Source organism: Eptesicus fuscus, chromosome 7 (genome assembly GCF_027574615.1).
Source record: "Eptesicus fuscus isolate TK198812 chromosome 7, DD_ASM_mEF_20220401, whole genome shotgun sequence".
Taxonomy (NCBI): domain Eukaryota; kingdom Metazoa; phylum Chordata; class Mammalia; order Chiroptera; family Vespertilionidae; genus Eptesicus; species Eptesicus fuscus.
This window is the reverse complement of record NC_072479.1, coordinates 46,631,505-46,653,028: the sequence shown is the minus strand read 5'-3', so window position 1 is coordinate 46,653,028 and position 21,524 is coordinate 46,631,505. Positions and strand designations below refer to the sequence as shown.

The following is a 21,524-nucleotide window of genomic DNA, read 5'->3' as shown; positions in this document are numbered from 1 at the left end:
ATCTGGGACCCCTTGGGGGATGTCAGAGAGCTGGTTTTGGCCTGATCCCACAGGCCAGGCCAAGAGACCCCACGCACCAGGCCTCTAGTAAGTACTATAAGAAAGGGCTTTCAGAAGTTTTTGATTTTAAGGGATCTTGTTCAAGTATTTCTTACTTCCTCATTCTAGGGATGAAGAAACTAAAAGAAAAAGGTTAAATGACTCATTCTGTGCACTACAATCTACCCATGTAAGGCATCATGGTGGGCTGGAAAGAAGAACATTATCTGACCCTAAGGTCAGACAACCTAGATGTGGTTTTGGATGTCAGCCCTAACTAGCTCTCACAAAGGACAAATGATTGAACCTTCTAGAGCTTTAGTTTTCTCATTCACAGAACTGGGATAATAATGACTGCTGGTTGGGATTGGTGTAAAGATTGTGAAAATGAAAAGGGTTTGTAGACCATGAGGTAACATAAAAATGTAAAATATTGCTACAATTAATTAATTGCAGAACTGGGACTAGAACTCAAACCTTCTAATTTTGAGGCCCTTGCCCATCATGTATGAATATGAAATGCTCTCCATGACTTCTAGTATATGATTTAGCTATTTGTCTTCTTCCATAGTTAGAGTAGAATATAATTATCAACCATATGTATGTTGTTTACTTGAATCATATGACTATTCCTAACCTGTTTGAGTTATATACAGAAAAATAAAACAGATGCTCTTGCTGTGAAACTTTTTGGCTGATTCTCACAGTAACATAGGAAAAGAATTTTGTCTTACATTTCTCAATACCATGTTGTATTTTTAGTCTGTTTATTCTGGCTTCTTCTTTAGAACAGTGTTAGTGTTGAATAAAAGTTGAGCAATTAAAAAGAAAAATAAACATCAGAAATCTTGTAAATCAAAACTAGTGAACACATTGTTGAGGCACTTTAAAAGAAGTTAAGTGATAACATCATTATAATATTGTGTTACTTTTTTTTTTTAATCTCCTAACACTAATCTATTTTTCTCCATTATTCTCGCTTATTCCAACAGTTTGCTACTGGTCTCCCTGCAAATCAAGTCTTTCTTCAGTGTTACTTTTTTGATCTGCTAAAAAGTTAAGTGTTATAATCAGTTCTATATTTCTGAGTTGCCTTTCCAGTTGCTGTATATAGCAACAAAACTAAGAAATAATATAACTGTAAAAGATTTGACTTCTTCCTCACTCCATTATAGACATTTTCCTCTTAGGTTGGTTGACAAAAGAAGGAACTAAGTTCATCTTTACATCTATTACTGTATGATTGAAGAAAGGTATTCAAGAGGTTGTATGCTGTAATGGAAAGAAGAAGGAATTTGGACTTGGAGATCATGGGTTTCAGTTTCCCATCTAATTCTTTTAAGACTTTAATCAAGTAACTTTTCTTTCTTTTTAAATACATTTTTATTGACTTCAGAGAGGAATGTAGAAGGAGAGAGAGAGAGATAGAAACATCAATGATGAGAGAGAATAATCCATCAGCTGCCTCCTGCACCCCCAACAATGGGAATCAAGCCCGAAACCCAGGCATGTGCCCTGACTGGGAATTGAGCGGTGACCACCTGGTTCATAGATGGATGCTCAACCATTGAGCCACGCCGGCTGGGCAATCAAGTAACTTTTCTAGCTTCAATTTTTTCATCTGTAAAAAGATGATTAATAAAACCTACTCCTTGGATTGTCAGAGTGTGGTAGGCAGTTAGACAGATAAGGACAATGGGCGGGAATAGAAGGTTACCTGGGTGGAAAGCCCCAGGTGCCTAGCAACCGACAATCACTTGTAGGGTGGGACCTCACCCCCAGGGTGACTTTTCCTCCCCAGGCATGTTGCTGGTCACGTGGTATAGACCCCCTCCCCTGACCTTTTCTCCCTAGAGATAACATCTATGTTTCAGTTGGATTCCAGCTCCAGGCCCAGAGCAACAAAACCAGACACGGGCTGACGTCAGGACCATGTGCATTGAGTAATGACCCCCTGCCCTGGTGCTGGCTAATCAATCAGTGGAGACCACAACCCCTAAAGGACACACCTGGAAAACTGCTGAATATTCTATTGAGATCTTCTCCTGGGACCTCCCCTAAAATGTCCACCCTTAAAACCCTTAGGACCGAGGACCCAGAGCACTCTTCTCCCCTCCCCCCACAACCAACTAGCGCAGGACTTTTCCCCTCCACCTGCCCCAGGCCTGTTACCTTTAGCTTCCTCACTCCTAAGCTCCAAGAGCTCTTCCTTTACCTCTATAGCCTGTTTCCTGAGCCCATTTCTTCTAGGAATTACTTCTTCTACCTCTGTGACTTACCCAATCAATGTTCTCTTACAGTGTGGGTCTTGGCTCTGAATTCTTTCCTAGCCAGAACCCAAGTACTGAGGTTGCTGACCCCAGATCCTGTCTGACCCCAGAGGTCAGACACCTGGTGCCCTTCCCACTGCCTACAACAAGAGTAATTGTATGGTTTTCACAAAATAATTAAAAGGCAGCTAAAAACATACAGGTCATATTAAGAAGATAAAATTAAAACCATTTTCTTAAAAATGAGGCATACAAAAATAAAATTAAGCAATTTAAGTGGCGTCAGCAGTGGGAATAACTTATAAAATATATGTGATGGAACCCTAAACACTTTCTACATTTGTACCAAATACTTGAGTCTGAATTTTCTGGCTGTAGTCTCAAAGAGGGATACATAGCAAGTCAGAAAACCAACAGTGTCCATCCATAAAGTTAAAAAAAAAATAAGCAGTTTTGTGATTCCTCAAAAAGTTAAATATAGAATTGCTATATAATCTGTAATTCCTAGGAATATACCCTAAATAATTGAAAACAGGTATTCAGATACCTGTACCCCAATGTTCATAACAGCATTATTCACCTTAATCAAAAGGTGAAAGCAACCAAAATGTCTATCAATGGATGAATAAACAAAATATTATTCAGCAAAAGAAGTAAATACTACACATGCTACAACATGGATGACTTTATGCTAAGTGAAGGGAGTCAGAATAAAAGGTCACATATTATATGATTCCATTTACATGAAATATCCAGAATAATTAAATCTATAGAGACAGAAAGTAGATTAGTGGTTGCCAGGGTCTGGAGAGAGGGAGAACTAGGGAAGGACTCCTTAATCGGTACAAGATCTACTTTGGGAGTGATTAAAAATGTTTTGGAACCAGAAAGAGGTGATAGTTGCCCAACATTGTAAATGTTCTAAATACCGCTGATTGTACACTCTAAAATGGTTAACTTGATGCCATGTGAATTTCACCTCCATTAAAAAGAAAATGAAGCAAAAACAAATGAGTTGTTGGAAAAGTGCAACTATTTCTAATACTGAGACCAGAAAGAATATTGTTTAAGGAAATGAACCCTCAGCAATATATTTATTTGAACACATTAAATTTCATATCATTCTTTAGAAGGTCCTTCAATGTAAGCTGATGTCATGACTATAAACGGCAACATGGGGAAAGGTATTTTACTGGGAACCAGGGTGTGTGGTGTTAGTAATGTGGCTCAAGCTACATTGGTCTTTGATGAGCAGGCTTAAGACAGAGATAAAATTAAAAACATCTAGAGGGATGCCTGACCAGCATGACTCAGTGGTTGAGTATTGACCTATGAACCAGAAGTCATGGTTTGATACCTGGTCAGGGCACATGCCTGGGTTGTGAGCTTGTTCCCTAGTGGGGGCCTGCAGGAGGCAGCCAATCAATGATTCTCTCTCATCATTGATGTTTCTCTCTCTCTCTCCCCCTCTCCTTTCCTCTGTGAAATCAATAAAAACATATATTTTTTAAAAGATTGTTCTCTTTTTAAAAAAAAATATATTTTATTGATTTTTTACAGATAGGAAGGGAGAGGGATAGAGAGTTAGAAACATCGATCGGCTGCCTCCTGCACATCCCCAGCCTCCTGCACATCCCCCACTGGGACGTGCCCGCAACCAAAGTACATGCCCTTGACAGGAATCGAACCTGGGACCCTTCAGTCCGCAGACCGACGCTCTATCCACGGAGCCAAACCGGTTTCAGCAAGATTGTTCTCTTAAAAAAAGAAAATGTAGAGGGAAAGATGGACTGGCAATCCTTCTGGAAATCATCATAAATGTTTCTTTTAGTCAAAACTTTGGAAGCAGGAGTGAAATTGAAATTGCATTCCCTGTCAATATGTGGTTGCAGATAGCCCCTTTAGAGCCTCATGCTTTAAAAGTTAGCCAATCTGGAAGTAGGGGTAAGATCCACTGGTAAATGTGGAGAATGTTGGAAGTGAGTAGTGAAAATGCTGAGGCAGTGAAAGTTCTGAGAAAGTGTCAGATCTGATCAAACAGCCAAACAAAGGATAATTATAACCCCATAGTTCTGTACAATAAGTCAGTATCTTCAGAGGTAAGATTTCTTGTAGACTAAATGAGCCCATGTATATGAAAGCTCATTGTAAAGTGTAAAGTTCATATCAATTGTAGTTTTCATTGTTATTAGTATCTGGCTATAATATACAATATATAAACAACATATTTGAACAGCATTTTCACAAACAGTATTTATTCATCATTCTCAACAAATACTATTGAATACTAATTGTGTGCCAAAAAAGGTAGGCAATATCAACATTTTAGAAAAGAATAAATTGAGGTTCACAGATTTGTCATATGTCTTGGAGACTCTGAGACCTTTGATTCCTAATTCATTACAAACGTTGCTGCCCCCAAGGGCTAAGAACCATGAACCATGAACCATGGTTGCAAAGCCCTTCATCTTCATTAACTAGTAAATCTGATTGTTTAAATCCTTTAAGGAAAGGAAAGCAATCTTTACCAAAATGGCCAAATTTCTCCTCTCTGGGATTCATTTCTCATTTTGTAAATGAGGGGGTTGGATATTTAGGTCTTAATGTTTTTTTTTTTTAATTTTTTTTTTTGACTTTGTGTGTAGGTTTCTTCTCCTCATCTGCCACTATTTAATACCAGGTCAAAATATTAATCTCATACTGTTCTAGCTTTGCAATTCATTAATTATTTCAACAGATGTTTATTGAAGTACTAGGCGCCATAGGGCTGAAGTTGAGAAGAATGAAAGCAAGGGTCCTCTGGTTGAGCTTAGAGTCCAAAGGGCTAACACAATAAAAAATTTAAATAAATAATTAAAAATATAGATGCATAAAAGCAATCATTTACAAAGATAAATAACTGTAGGTTAGAAAGGTGCTAAGACATAGAATGAAGCAAATAATAGGCTCTCTCTATTACAAAAATGATGACCTATCGAGGTCATTAGATTTTAAAAGGAAAAAACATGGTAATACCTTACAAAAAAAACGAAGGAAATGAATAGACCTTACTTTTGAAGAAAATTGTATTGTGACTGGTTTACCCTGTATCTTCTACCTAGAGTGGAGGCTTCTCAAAAAGAGCAGCGAGGGAAACTCACTTTTTTTTTTTTTTTTTCTTTTTTGTAAGTCAAGCAGAAAGACAAAATGAAAAGCGAACTTGTGGAGTCAGGCAGGGAAATCACCAATCTAGTCTGGCCATTTCTTTTTTAGTCTCGGTAGGCTTCCCCTCGGCAGAGGGATTCTGGATGACCAGAAAACTGAGGTCGTGAGCTTCCAGGGAGATTTTATTTCAATTATGCCTGCCCCGTGGCAGGATCCCGGGAAGAGGAGGTCAAGGTGGTTTGGCCAGAGGCAGCTCCCGGGAAGGCACTGGGCAGGGCAGGGCGGAGAACAGCGCTAAAAGGGGAGAGGAGAGATGGGGCGAGCGTGCGGCGCCCGCGGTGAGGGGGTAGGAAACCTCGCCGCCGCGGGCGCCCCACGGCGCCCAGGTGGCCCTTTCCCGCTCAGGTGAGCTCCTCCCGCGCCTCCCATTGGCCGCGGCGCCGCGGCGCTGGGCTGGCGACGCAGCCCGGTCTAGTTCAGGGTCTAGGGCGGCGCGTCACTTCCGGTAGCGCGGAGCTTGTAAAACACCCTGGAGAGAAAATGGCGGCGGCGGCGGCGGCGGCGGCGGCTTCGGCGCCTCAGCAGCTCTCGGACGAGGAGCTTTTCTCTCAGCTCCGCCGTTATGGCCTGTCTCCCGGCCCCGTGACGGAGAGCACCCGCCCGGTCTACCTCAAGAAGCTGAAGAAGCTTCGAGAGGAAGAGCAGCAGCAGCACCGGTCTGGGGGCCGCGGCCACAAGACGCGGAACAGTATTAACAATACCACGGCAGCCGCCTCGGTCGCCGCCGCGGGACCGGCTTCGGCGGCCGTTGGGATGGGGGTCCGGCCGGTGTCGGGAGACCTCGCCCACTTTCGGACTCCGGGGGGCCTGGGCCGAGTGTCGGCCTCCGGCCCCTCGGGCCCCTCGGGAGGGCCCGGGGGCGCCTCGGCCGCCCCCACGGCAGGCAGCAAAGTGCTTCTGGGCTTCAGCTCGGACGAGTCGGACGTGGAGGTCAGCCCGCGGGACCAGGCCGGCGGCGGCGGCGGCAGGAGAGACCGGGCTGCGCTCCAGTACCGCGGGCTCAAACCGCCGTCGGCGTCCCTGGCCGGCGGCGAGGTGACTAACAGCCCCGCGGCCGAGCGGAGGAAGCCCCACGCGTGGTGGGGGGCCCGGAGGCCGGCGGCTCCGGAGCTGCAGCCCCCGTCGGGGAGAGACCGAGCGGCGCAGGACCAGGACAAGGAGGGCGAAGACCGGGAGGACAGGGGCCCGGAGGCCGAAGAGGCGCTGTGGTCGAGCCGCACCGTGAACGGCAGCCGGCTCCTCTCCTACAGCTGCCGGGAAAACTACTCGGACTCGGAGGAAGAGGGGGACGTCGACGTGGCCTCCGGCCGGCAGGTATTCAAAGACGACTCCCTTTCCCGGCACCGGCCCAGACGGAGTCACAGCAAGCCTCTCCCTCAGCAGACGGCGAAATCGGCCGGCGGCCGGCTGGAGCCCGCCGTCCAGGGAGGGGGAGGAACCCCGATGAATGACAGGGCGGCGGCCGCGGGGAGTCTAGACAGAAGTCGAAACCTCGAGGAGTCCGCGGCGGCGGCGGCGGCGGCGGCGGCGGGGCAGGGAGGAGCGTGTGATGCGCTGGACTCCGGCCCGATTCCTAGATACCGTGTGAACGCGAAGAAGCTGGCCCCTCTCCTGTCCCCGCCACTGGCTGACATGGACGCGACCCTGGATTCGTCCACCGGCTCCCTTCTGAAGACCAATAATCACATCGGCGGCGGGGCCTTCGGGGTGGACTCCTCCAGGATTTTCCCCAACAGCGTCCCTCCCAGTGCGGCGGCGGCCGCCTCGGGTTCACTCAGGATCAATCACTCCAATCATACGGGCGCCAATCACACCTACCTGAAAAACACCTACAGCAAACCGAAGCTCTCTGAACCCGAGGAAGAACTTCTCCAGCAATTTAAACGGGAGGAGGTGTCCCCAACCGGGGGCTTCAGTGCCCACTACTTGTCGATGTTTCTCTTAACTGCTGCCTGCTTATTTTTCCTAATATTGGGACTGACTTACCTAGGAATGAGAGGAACAAGCGTATCCGAGGATGGAGGACTCAGCAGTAAGTATTCAGTCCCCGTGGGTAAGGTTAACAAAGGGAATGCTAGCGATCTGCTCTAACTGCACTGGGCATTTTACGTGAGGTGACGTCTGTATGCGAGAACATGGTTTAATAGTGAAGGCAGCAGGTTGAGTGCATTTGTGTCATTTTAAGAAAGAACACATTATAACCATTATCAGGATGATAATCTCATGGCTGATTTAAAAATGTTTGTGTATGATATGGGAAATGCAAAACATCTTATTTTTTTAAAAAAGAACAAAACATTACAAGCCTGTTAGTAAAATGCATTTATTTAAATTTTCTTTAGACTTAAATAACTATACTATGATTCAGTGAATCATAACTATCAGTGATTCAAAAGTTTTGAAGCATTTTGACTGTTAAAAGGCATCATAAATACAGAGTTTTTTTCAAATTGAGTTGTGATTCTGAAAGGCAGTGTAAGATCTGTTGAAATTCTGGTTCAATATTTGTATTAAGTATATGGGTATATGGTTCTGTAATTAAGAAAAAAGTGAATGAATATAGAAGGTAGGAAGGCACACCTCTGAATTGGTTTTCCAGCCCAAAACATCTCTCTTTTCACCCACGAAAAAAGTAGTGGTAGGCCGGGTAGGAGTTTGCAGTCAGATTTATCTGGATTGGTTTCCGGGCCCTGCCATTTACTTGTTAAATGGCTGAAGGGAGGTGTGTGCATTCATTCATTAAGCTAGCATCATCATCTATGCTGAGCACTCAGGGTAAAGCAGTGTAAAGTCAAAGTATTCTTGTCCTTCAACACAAGAAGAAGATGAATGCAGATCATTTTGTGTTTATGAAGGAAGTAAGGATCGAGTACTTGGTGTATGCTCTTTTAGACTTGGTAAGAGTAGGTACAACTTGAGGTGAGACCTGAAGCAGGAGGAGACAGCATTGCAGAGAGATACGAGAGCATCCTGGGCTGAGATTGTAAGAGGAAAGGGTTTTGAGTTGAGCAAGAATCTTCTTGTAGGTTAGAGTGGTTGGAGCACTTTGAGCCAAGGGGAGTGAACAAGAGTTTGAGCATTCCTTTTCTAATCTGTAAAGTGATGCTAATATTGATTAGAATGATGCCTGTGAAGAATAAAAGAAAGTAAATTTATTGCATGATAGATAGCTGAATGCATAATTTCTCAGCTCTTTTTCCTCACTCCCCCGAAACTTCCTACCTATTTCACCCAACGTGAATTCACTGTATCATGATTTGTATTTCTAAAATTGGCTTAGTATTAGATTTATTTCAAAATAGTGAATGATCCAGTTAGACTTAGGTAAAGAGTAGGAGTGAAATAGTGTAAGCCTGGATTTGGATGCAGCCAATTTTAAGGTAGTTAAAGAATAGATTATTACTATTACTATATTGCTTTAAGGAGTTAGAAGAGGACTGAAATGCAGCACTCATTTTAATTGGTATCCTGGGAGCAAGTGTGATATTCTGCCCTGCCCCAGATACTTGGGAGAAAAAAGTATTAAGGTCACCCTTGGAGTTCAACTAATAAAGGTCACATAAGTTAAATGACATTACCTATCAGCAGTACTTATCTGCATCTGTTTGTTTTTCTGACAACACTAACTATATGACCTGGACCTTTTCTAAGAGCTAAGTACTTTACTCATATTAAATCGTTGAATCTTCCCAACAACTCACGGACAGATGGTGTTTATCCTCATTTTGTAAGATAAGGACAGTGAGATTCAAGGAAGTTAACAAATGTACCCACAGTTGGACAGCCAGTGAGAGAAGGACTAAGATTTTGTTTCAGATTTTTTCACCTATAAAGAAAACAATTGAATATTTGGTAGCATTTAAAACAGAATTGCTGATGAACACAATTCTCAATTAAGATGACTGTCATATCTTTCTTCTCACTGTTAAGAAAAATGAATACTATTTTCTTGGGTACCAAAACTTCAAATGGAATAGAAAGGCATAGGACTGCTAAGGTTTTGGTACCTTCTTCACCTCCACCAATGTTGAAGGAAGGAAATTATAAAATGTTTTGCATTTTAATACATCGTAAATGTGAGGTAGCCAGAGGGATGCAAAGAACAGTAGCTAAGAGGTTGATGATTTGGGTATAAGGACTTGTCAGAATGACCTTATTCAAGTTTCTTAACCTTTGAGCTTCATTCTTTTGTATTAAATGATAACAATAATTTCTGCTGTCTATGGGGTTGTTGTGAGGATCAAATGAGATAGTTTGTTAAACAAACATAAATTGGTATTATTCAAAAATTCAGGTAAAACATATTCCTGGTAATCTATATTATGTAAAGAGAAATATGTACTTTCTGTAAATGACATTTAGTGTATTTCTTACCTATTCAGCATTTAATTTTTATTAAATTCCACTAAATACACCTTGTAGGTATTGATACAGAAATTGAATCAAAGCATGAATCCTTATATGTATTACAGACTTATTATATACCCCGGTTGAAAACTATGCCTGCTAGTTCAGTTAGTCTGCACACATAACGGTGAATAACTTCCACTCCCTATATTTATGTATTCTGATCCTTTGTCATATTATAATGGTTAACTGATGTTTAACCATAGGGTTCATTGGTCAAATAGTGTGCTTAAGGGGATAGTTTTACTTTGAGTAATTATTCACCAGAAGATTGTAGGTTATATGTGAGAGAAAGCTTTAGTAAGCTTTTATTAGTTATTTAAATTATGTATAATGTGTAATAGCTTAGCCTTTTAAGTAGTTCTTAATCATTTGGTCTTTGAAGAATTTTCATCAATGCCTAGTTTTATTAATTGAATTATTATGAGTCTGCTTCCTCATCTGTAAAATTGTGGGGTTGGATCTCGAAGCTCTTTACAGTTCCAAGGTTTAAGATTCTAACTTTGAACTGCCCTACCAAAACAACTCAAGGATCAGTCTACAGTCAGATCATGACAACCCATCAAAAGAAAATAGGCAGAATAGACTGACTACCTTAGGCTTATATGATCATTTAGATAATGGCTTTTAGTTATCGAAGACATGATTTTTGTAGAAAATGTACATAGAGATCTATGAAGCAAAAATGAATGGGTATTATATACTTCTAGTCTCATAATCACTTCTGATATAAGTTCAAATAATCTTTCAGAACTTTTTAAATGTTTTTCATGTAATACATACATTTATATATACCTTTGCGTGTACATTTTCATTCAACAACAGCATGCCTACTATGTGCCAAGCAGTATTTTAAGCAGCAGAGATATGTGGTGAACAAGACAGATGAAATCTCTGTCTTATGGAGCTTATATTCTAGGGGGGAAGATGAACAAATAAGAATTTCAGATGATAGTTGCTCGCACAAAATAATGATGGTAACTTTGGGAGTTGGGGTAGAGGGGAATACAGTATTACAAACAGTTGGGACAGGCTTCTTTAAAGAGAATTGAGTCCTAGCTGGTTTGGCTCAGTGGATAGAGCGTAAGCCTATGGACTGAAGGGTCCCGGGTTCAATTCCAGTCAAGGGCACATACCCAGATTGTGGGTTCGATCCCCAGTAAGGGGTGTGCAGGAGGCAGCCGATCAATGGTTCTCTGTCATCATTGATGTTTCTCTCTCTCTCTGAAGTCAACACACACACACACACTCACTCTCTGAGTGGCCAGATTATTATGATCTCTGAACGCATAATAATCTGGCCACTCAGTGTGTGTGTGTAAATATATGTATATTAGAGGCCCGGTGCATGAATTCATGCATGGGTGGGGTCCGCCAGCCTGGCTAGGGGGAGGGGACATGGGCAGTTGGCCAGCCTGCCTGCTGGTTGAACTCCTGGTTGAGGGGACAATTTGCATATTAGCCTTTTATTATATAGGATATACACTGAGTGGCCAGATTATTATGCATTCAGAGATCATAATAATCTGGCCACTCAGTGTGTGTGTGTTTGTGTGTGTGTGTATAAGTCACAGGGAGAAGAGAATTTTAAACAGAAATAATAGCAAGTATAAAGACCCTGAGGCAAAAACAAACGTGGCATGTTAAAGCATCAGAATAGAATGGCCAGTGTAGCTGGGGCATGGCATATGATAAAGTAAGAAGTAGGCAGGAGATGGGTCATAAAGGACCTAAAGGATTTGAAGACCATAGAAAGGAGTCTAAATTTTATTTTAAGTGACATTATACTATACATATTCTACAACTTTTTTCACTTAATATTGTATCCTGGGTACAATATTATATCTTCTTAGCCAATATTAAACCTCTTTCCTCTGCCATTCATTCACTCAACCTCTTTCTGGTTTACCATCCATTCTCTTCTTTGAGTCACCAGGTACTCAATTGCAACAGACTGAGGTATTTCAGAGGAAAGAGGGGGCGGGGAAGGATTAACCAAAGCACTTATATACATATATGCATAGCCCATGGACAAACAATAGTGTGGAGAAGACCTCGGGAGGAGGCAGGAGCGGGATGGAAGGGTCAACAAAGGGGGTAAAGGGGGAGACATCTGTAATGCTTTTAACAATAAGATTAAAAAAAAAAGAGAGAGGAACAACTATTTTTCAATATCCTTATGCCTATTTCATTGTAGATACCAAATGTTGAGCCTTTTGGCTAGTCTAATTACTTGAAAAGGCTAAAATATGTGTTTAAAAATACTATGGTACCCATTTGAAATGCCAAGGTATCTATACCTTTAATAGTTCTAGTACATTGAACACTAGTCTCTCTTTAATCCAATAGGACTACAATAGTCTGCAAGATATTTCTACTTGAATAATTCAAAAACTTAACTCCAAATAAACCCATTTTGTCTGTACTACTTTTCCCCCAAAAAAGATCCCTTTGACACATCTCTTAATTCTTGTCAATGGTATTACTATTTTATCAATCATCCAGGCTCATGACAATCATCCAGGCTCTTGACTCTCCTTTATTCTCTGTGTCCAAACAAATCACCAAGTATTTCTTTCTTCAAATGGATTCCCTCAATCACAGACCCCACTCCATCCTGGTAGTTATCAACCTCCTTCAGGTTTTCATCACTCCATATCTGCCACCTAGTGCCTATCACCCCATTCCTTCTCTCCAATCCTGTCATCCATTACCTATACCACCACCTGTTTATCCTTCTTTAAAAAATCAATTTGGCCCTTACCAGTTTGGCACAGTGGATATAGAGTGTTGGCATGTGGACTGAAGGGTCCCAGGTTCAATTCTGGTCAAGGGCACGTACCTTGGTTGCAGGCTCCTCCCCAGCCCAGGCCCTGGTCGGGGCAGGTGAAGGAGGCAGTCAATCAATGTGTGTTTTTTTTCACATCAATATTTCTGTTTTTCCCTCTCTCTCTCATTCTCTCTAAAAATCAATGGAAAAAATATTCTCGGGTGAGGATCAGTAACAACAATAACAAAAAAATTAAGAGATATTAGCTCAAGGACACAGAGGACAATTATAATACACTATAATGAAAGCTATCAATGACGCATAAAATCTTATTTAAGTAGAGAATGATGGGCCAAACGCTAGGATAAAGAGGACAGGGAGAGAAGATATTCACAGGTGACACTTTTTAAAGAATAAATTTAGTAGTTAATAGAGATAAAAAAAGCATTTTTCCAAAGAAGGGAATAACATGTGTAAAGGCATAAAGGCACAAAGGCACAAGATTTCATGATGTGTTCAGTGAACACCCAAGTGTTGTTCCTCTCATTCTTGAAGAATGCAAGCTGAGTGTTACATTTGAAGTTTCTCAAAGTCGACTATTTTGTAAGGACAAAAAATTTCCTATACCTCTAAGAATATTCCTCGGAACACCGGGGTTTGACTATCCCAGTTTGATGATTTAAGAAGTGAAAATTTACCCTGTGAAAATGTCTTTCATTTAAAAATTATCTCTAGAATAATTTTTTTTTTTTTTTTACAGAGAGGAAGGGAGAGGGAGAGAGAGTTAGAAACATCGATGAGAGAGAAACACCAATCAGCTGCCTCCTGCACACCCCCCACTGGGGATGTGCCCGCAACCAAGGTACATGCCCTCGACCGGAATCGAACCCGGGACCCTTGAGTCCGCAGGCCGACGCTCTATCCACTGAGCCACACCGGTTAGGGCTCTAGAATAATTTATTTATTTATTTTTAAATATATTTTTATTGATTTCAAAGGAAAAGGGAGATGGAGAGAGGTAGAAAAAAACATCAATTCATTGATCGGCTGCCTTCTGCACTCCCCAGACGGGGGATCAACTGGGGCATGTGCCCTGACCCGGAATTGAACTGTGACCTCCTGGTTCATAGGTCAACGCTCAACTGCTAAGCCATGCTGGCCAGGCTGTAGAATAATTTAAAATAAAAATCATCTAGATGAAAACTTATGAATTACTCTTGTGAATATCCATGGAGTCTAGTTTGAAGAAACATTGGCATAGTTATCAGGGCTTAGATTGCTAAGTAGGCAGACCTGGATTTAAACATTGGCCCTTCTGCTTGCTAGTTTTTTTTTAATTAAAGGCAAGTTGTTGAACTTTTGTGTCCTCCTTTTTTTGCTCCTTTTAAATGAACTTTATATGTATTTTCCCTATACATGTATTTGCTTCAGTGGGAATGAAGTGTTCTACAATTTCAGGGATCAGGAATACTTTTAAAAACGAAATATTTTCATAATTCCTCAGTAGAGTTGTGATGCTTTAAAACTAGCTTCTTGCCCTAGCTGGTTTAACTCAGTGGTTAGAACATTAGCCCTTGGACTTAAGAGTCTCCTATTCAATTCCAGTCAAGGGCATGTACCTCGGTTGCAGGCTTGAGGGCTGGGGTTCATGCAGGAGGCAACCAATCGATGTTTCTCTTCTCTCTCTCTCTCTCTCTTTCTCTCTCTCTCTTCTCTCTCTCTCTCTCTCCCCCTCTCTCTCTCTTTCTGTCTCTCTCTGTCTCTCCCCCTTCTTCCACTCTCTCTAAAAATCAAATGAAAAAATCCTCCTGTGAGCATTAACAAAAAACTAGCTGCTGCTTCTGCATTAATTATTCTGTATTAACTTTACCTATCTGAAAAATACCCTTTATATAAATAAAAGGAACTTCAGTGCAAAATATATTTAATCTGGTTTATAAGTAGTTTAAGAATGAACTATAACTTAAACTATCAGAAAGCTCCTCCAAAATATATGATAAATAGTAATAGTAATGCTTTTATAGAAATTATATTACTAATGGTATATCTTTATTCTAATCCTGTATTTATTATACATAAAAATTGCTACCATTTAATTTGGAAACCCAGCCCAGTACTAATTGTGGAAATTCTTATAACAGTTATTGCCTCATAACTTTAGATTTTGACTTTCATATTCAGAATTTATTTTTAATTGATTTTAAAGTGAACTAGTAGCAGTGTATTTGAGTAGTAATCTTTGGATTTTTTTGTTTTAATAATGTATGTTTTAAATTGAACCACACAAGTGATTGTTAAAAAAAAAGAAGAAAACCTTAAAATATCTTTAACAACAGGGTTTACGTTATAATATTTATCAAACATTGTATAGTTAAGTTTTACATTTGCCATCATTCCTTTGAAAACATATTTCTAAGGAAATTCGATTTTTAAAAAGATTATAAAATTTATACTAACAGGTAGTAATGTCTGAAAATAGGATAAGAGATCTATTGTGTGGAAGCCATCATGTATTCTATCTGTCTTAACTTATTTTTTAAATTTCTAGATGTATAGAATTTAAAATTTTACCACTGCCTTTGTTTGCACCGCAGATTTATTGCTCTATGCCCATAGTTTTTTGCTTAAAATGTTTTTGCAAGATGACTTCTGAATTCATCTTTATCGCGATGTTGATATCAAATGGCAAGCTAACATTTAGGAACAAATGTGTGCAAACTGTTAAGGAGTTGAGTTCAGCTGTTCTAAACTAATTGAGTGATAAGTATGCACCAACAATTACTCTTCTGTCCTGAATGTGACATGAATGGAAGAAAAAAAAGTCCTTTAGTAGCAGTGAGAATTTTATCACATTGCAGAACATAATTATATAAATATATATAAGAAATTTTCTTATTGTGGTTAATTCGTGAAAGTACTTTATAAAGGAAACTTTTGCTCTGTAGAAGTTCACCTAGGTTATTTTTTAAAGCTTACATGTAGAGAGAGCCATTGAAATTAATTAGAAGGGGGAGTATCATTTTAGAGTATCTGTTTCTTCTAATCCCTGGGCTATGGCTTGGAACCATGGTTAGCCTTATTAATGACTTTCTAGGTTTTTACGTGTACCTTCCACGGTATCACAAATGCTTACTTGTTTGATTTAGCTCACTTTAAGGAAATATTTATGTAGTTTCTTCCATTCCTTTATTTATTCACTCACTCATAAATTATTTATTAAGCACCTATCATGTACCAAGTAATACCAGGAAATGACTATATACTTTCTAGAATGATTGGAGTGACACTTCTCCCAGACACACTGCCTCCTTCATTGCCCCTTCCCGCCCCCCCCTCCATTGTTGAGTATGCCCTATGGTAAAGTTTACCAAATGTGTACTTTACACAAAAGAAATAGTTTCATTTCTTGCACATTCTTATAAGTAATTTAAAAAGTAAAAAAGGGAGAGACATGTAGAATGAGTTTGCAAAAAATGAAAATGTCATGGAAATCGAACTGTGACCTCCAGGTTCATAGGTCGACACTCAACCACTGAACATGCCGGCCTGGTGGTTTCTGAGTTTTAGAGCCCGCACTTGAACCCACAGTCTAACCTCCCAGTCCACAGTCTTAGCTACCAGGCAGTGAAAGATTTTCTTATGCATCTTTTCTCACCCATTAACTTTATTCGGGCAGGTAAGTCACTCTATAATCTCTGAGCCTTGATTTTTGCATCTGTCAAATGAGGGGATAGTAAAATCAGGTTACTTCCGGCCAATGACTTTTGTAGGAGGCTAAGGGAAATGCCTTAGAGAAATTTGAAGGGATATATAACTATATTTTTAATATTGTAAGTTAGAATTTCCCAGCTACAGTATCTCATTTAAGAAACACATGTTCAGCACTATGACATGTCCTGTCAGTAATGTTAATAAGTGATAGAAGAGTGGGTTAAATTTATAGTCCTTATCAGTAGTTTTACACCTTTCTCTCAAGCTGTCCAAGCAGATAAAAGGAACTATCTTTTTACATTACTAGTTGGTGCCTTACCTCTAGGTATTGAAAAAGAATATTCTAATTTTTTCAGTTATATTTATTTAATAGGTTATGAAGCACAATTTGAAACTAGATTTTAGCCTCATTGGCCACTCAAAGGTAGATTTGCTGATAGGGATGGGGATACATTGCTTTAGTCCAAAATATAATAGTGAATTTGATTCAGAAAAATATTTCCTAAGAAATATTCTTAGGAATGTGGATGGGTCTTAGAGTAAGCTTGTGTTAACATTAGCTGAAGATCAGACAGTGCATGCAGCTGGTAGAGAATGATGGCCTGTCACATGCTGTTCTTCAGTTTGTAAGATAATAAGAGGACTATTACTGCTAAAGTGGGAAGATGAGGTATGTCCCTATGGTTGGGCAATAAATTGAAAGGGGGTAATAAGAGATTAGGGTTATCCTATATAATAAAAGCCTAATATATTAAGTGTCCCGTTGTCCATTTGGCCATTCAACCAATCAAAGCATAATATGCTAATGATATGCTAAGGATGCTCGCTGTGATGTGCACTGACCACCAGGGGGCAGACGCTCAATGCAGGAGCTGCCCCCTGGTAGTCAGTGTGCTCCCACAGGGGGAGCGCTGCTCAGCCAGAAGCCGGGCTGATGGTTGGCGAGCGCAGTGGTGGTGGGGGGAGCCTCTCCTGCCTCCGTGGCAGAGCTAAGGATGTCTGACTGCTTGGCTTAGGCCTGCTCCCTGGCAGTCAGACATCCCCCAAGGGCTCCTGGACTGCAAGAGGGTACAGATCGGGCTGAGGGACCCGCCCTTCCCTTCTCCCCCGAGTGCACACATTTCGTGCACTGGGCCTCTAGTAAAATAATAAAATGAATTTGATAAACAGGATATTAAACATCATGGAATATAAGGAATTTAAAGTGCATTAGGGATCTTCAGTCTAAACAGTTCATATGAGGTACAATGAAATTTTCATCACATTTTGCATTGAAAGAATCAAATATGTGATTTGTTTATACCAGAGTTAATAGAAATATAATACAAGCCACATACATAATTTTAATTTTTCTAGTGGACTCATTACAATGTAAAAAGAAACAGGTGAAATTAATTTTATTAATATATTTAATCCTGTATATATAGGTTATTATTTTTCAATATATAATCAATATAAAATTCCTGTCTAAGTTTGTCTAAAGTCAAAATCCTGTAGCAGAGCAGGGACTTAATACTAAGTCTGACCCTAAAATCTTGTCCTGTTCACTGTACTATTTTAAAGCATGGCCATCTAGTGTAGCTAGGTGAGATTTAGTTCTGCCATTGCTCAGCTATTTTCAGTTCACTGCAGTGACTTGTGATTTAATTATTCCTTATTTTAAGAAATATAGGGCTTCTTAGCTTGAAGTAGAAGTGATATCCTGATATTTTAGAGAGAGAGGAAGGGAGAAGGATAGAGAGATGAAAACATCCATGAGGGAGAAACATAGATCTGCTGCTTCCTGCACGCCCCCTACTGGGGATTGAGCCCGCAATTGGGGCATATGCCCTAACCAGAAATCAAACCTGGGACCTCTTGGTTTATGTGTTGATGCCCAACCACGGAGCCACACTGGCTGGGCTGTCATATTTCTTATTGGGAATATTTCCTTTTATTCTTTTCACCATTTTCTATTGTAAACTGCTTTGTATAGTTCTTCAAGTTAGACATGTGGGAGGAAGAAATGGCCTTTTGATTCTAGCACATGACTGTCCTGGGAGATAAGGGAAGAGTCAGCTTCTGTTGAGAAAAATTAAAACAGAAAACTTACATTGGTGTAAAACAAATTTTAAGGATTTTAGTACCTCACTTTGGGATACTTTTATTCATTGTGATTTTTGAATTGTAAAAATTATCTCAGTTCTTTTATCTGGTGTTATTTTATGGTAGTTTTATACTTAGCAGCATTTTTCTTTTTAAAGAGGATCTTTTTTCAATGATTTTTAGAGAGAGTGGAAGAGAGGGGAAGACAGAAATATCCATGTGAAAGAAACACATTGATTGGTTGCCTCTTGAACATGCCCTGACCAGGGCCTGGGCTAGAGAGGAGCTTGCAGCCAAGGTAAGTGCCCTTGACTGGAATCGAACCCGAGACCCTTTAGTCTGTAGGTCGACACTCTATCCACTGAGCCAAACCAGCTAGGGCAGCAATATCTTCTAATGAATTTGAATAATTTATTTGAATTATATTTGGATTTCTAGCAAATATTTGCTCACAAAGACAGGCTGTTTGCTTCTAATAGGAAATTTGGGCAGTCTTTAATTTTTGAATGTGTTGTCTTCCAGATATGTGTAAAATAGTTGTTTGAACTTAAACATGTTTAATTATACTGTTTTTAAGTTTAAGTTCCTACACTAGCCCATAGAAGCATATTTTAGCATTAATGTAGTATTGGTTTAAGGTTTAGATCCTCAGAGAAGCAGACCAGGTTCTGTGGGAGTTGGATGGAGAGGTAGCAAGTTTATTTTTGGCTTTTCATTATTCTTTATTTCTTATACTTTTTGATCTCTTAATCCCTGTTCTTTTTAAAAATATATATATTTGTATTGATTTTAGAGAAGAAGGGAGAGGGAGAGAGAGATAGAAACATCAATGATGAGATAATCATTGATTGGCTGCCTCCTACACACCCCATACTGGGGATCTAGCCTGCAACTCGGGCATGTGCCCTGACCATGCCCGGGAATCGAACCTCCTAGTTCATAGGTCAACGCTCAACCACTGAGCACGCTGGCCGGGCTTACTCCCTGTTCTTATACTGGCCTAAGCTTCCTACTGTTCTATAATCTTGGTCAAACATCTAAGTACTCAACAGTTTGTTTTTTTAAAAAAATTGAGATATAATTGACATAAAACATTATATTAATTTAAGCTGTTTAATGATTTGATGTATGTGTATATTGAAATTTTAGTTAACATCACTACACATAGTTATTTTTTGTGTGATGAGAACTTTTAAGATCTACTCTCTTAAGCAAATTTGAAATATGCAATATAGTATTGTTAGCTATAGTCACCATACATTATATCTCCAGGACTTACTCATTTTATATGTGGAAGTTTGTTCCTTTTGACCACTTTCACCCATTTCATTCACTTCCTTACCCCACCTCGGGCAACCACCTATCTGTCCTCTGTTATCTTAGTTCGGGAATTCGCTATGTTTTTATTTTTTGATTCTACACATATTCAGTATTTTTCTTTCTCTGTCTGACTATTTCACTTAGCATAATGACTTATAAATAGTAGGTCCATTTATTGGGTGCTTGGCAAGTGTAAATATTTAGTCTTCTTAAGCATTTTTAAAAAAATATATTTTATTGATTTTTTAGAGAGAGGAAGGGAGAGAGATAGAGAGCTAGAAACATCGACCAGCTGCCTCTTGCTCACCCCCTTCCGGGGATGTGCCTGCAACCCAGGTACATGCCCCTGACCGGAATCGAACCTGGGACCCTTCAGTCCATAGGCCGACGCTCTATCCACTGAGCCAAACCGGTTTCGGCCTTCTTAAGCATCTATAATAATAAAAGGGTAATATGCTAATTAGACTGGACATCCTTCCCAACCTCCTTCTGGATGAAGCAGGGGCTGTTAGGGGAAGCCAGTACCAGCAGCTGGGGGAAGGAAGGCCTACTCTTGCATGATTTTCATGCTCCAGGCCTCTAGTTTTTGACATAATTTTATAACTGAGTAATTTTAATGGAGGATTAGGTCAATTACTTTGTCCAAAGGTTATAGATCAGAGAGAGGAGTTATGGAATTATGTTGTTGGTGTTGTTGGTTAAATATGACTTGAAAGCTTATCCTCTAACCATTGCACTATACTGCATTCCACTTTCATATATCCTCCCCTTTACCAAATCCCCACTCCTTTTTTTTTTTTTTTGCTGCAAAAAGCTTGTTTCATTTGGTCCAATGCATGGGAGAGGGCTCCAGAGTGGTTAAAAGAATGAGTAGTAGTTTTGGGAAGAGGCTCAGGTAAAAGCCAGAGACACCAGGGGAATGCAAGAGGGGGGTTCCTCTGAAGGGTTTCTGGGCTCCTAAAGCTCCTAGTCGTGCTCGAGGGTGAGCCTTTGGAAGAGATACTCGTACAGCCCATCCTGGGGGCCGGCCAGCCTGCGGATGTTAGTCAGGTGGTCACCCATCTTCTTGAACAGCTTCACCTCCTCATCCAGGAAGTTGCACAGCTGAGGGTCTACATGGGTAGAAGCCAGGGCATGCAGCTCCAAAAGGGCCTGGTTCAGGCTCTTCTCCAAGGCCAGGGCGGCTTCCATGGTGTCCTGAGTTTTGGCCCAGTCATCTTGGGAAGGTTTCTGCACGTCCTGGAAGAGAATGCGGCCACCTCGCTTGTTTTGCAACTTTAAGAAATGCTCCGCGCTCTCTTGCTTCTTCTCTGCCAACTTGCGGAAGAAGTGGCCCACACCCTCCAGAGCCACGTCATCGTGGTCGAAATAGTAGCCCAGAGAGAGGTAGGTGTAGGAGGCCTGCAGATGCAGGTTGGGCAGGCGATTGCAGTCTCCACCTCGGTGGAATAATTCTGACGAATTTGGGAGCTCATGGTTGTCCAGCAATGAGGAGTTAAGGTAGAAAAAAAAAACGGTGTGTTGGCTGGTTCTGAAGGTGGTGACTGGATGAGACGCAGGAGAGTGGCTGGAGGCTGGAAGAATGGAGGCTGGAAGAACGGGCATCCCTGGGTCTGTTCCGTCCAAACACTGTTGAAGCAAGAGACAGATCCGGGACCTCCAAGTGCGTTGCCCCCACTCCTTTTATTCCGTCAGCTACTTTTAGGTAAATGTTAGGG

The 21,524-nt window shown here is 40.7% G+C and overlaps 1 protein-coding gene and 1 pseudogene across 5 annotated transcripts in view; one reads left to right on the top strand and one right to left on the bottom strand.

Annotated features, from left to right (window-relative positions):
- Positions 1 to 5,909: 5,909 nt before the first annotated feature.
- The window catches only part of LOC103292564 (methionine-R-sulfoxide reductase B3), a 298,232-nt gene continuing 282,617 nt past the window's right edge, over positions 5,910 to 21,524 (top strand). For 3 of the 5 annotated variants that reach the window (XR_008556579.1, XR_008556578.1, XM_054718888.1), the window contains exon 1: positions 5,950 to 7,545. Coding sequence is in view for 3 of the 5 variants with exons in the window: in XM_054718888.1 (XP_054574863.1) it covers positions 5,994 to 7,545 (1,552 nt within the window). In the remaining 2 variants the exon portion in view is untranslated. Of the gene's footprint in view, positions 7,546 to 21,524 lie in introns of all 5 variants that reach the window. The other 2 variants (XM_054718887.1, XM_008148807.3) reach the window with 2 other exon arrangements.
- On the bottom strand, positions 20,773 to 21,281 carry LOC114234158 (ferritin light chain-like; annotated as a pseudogene).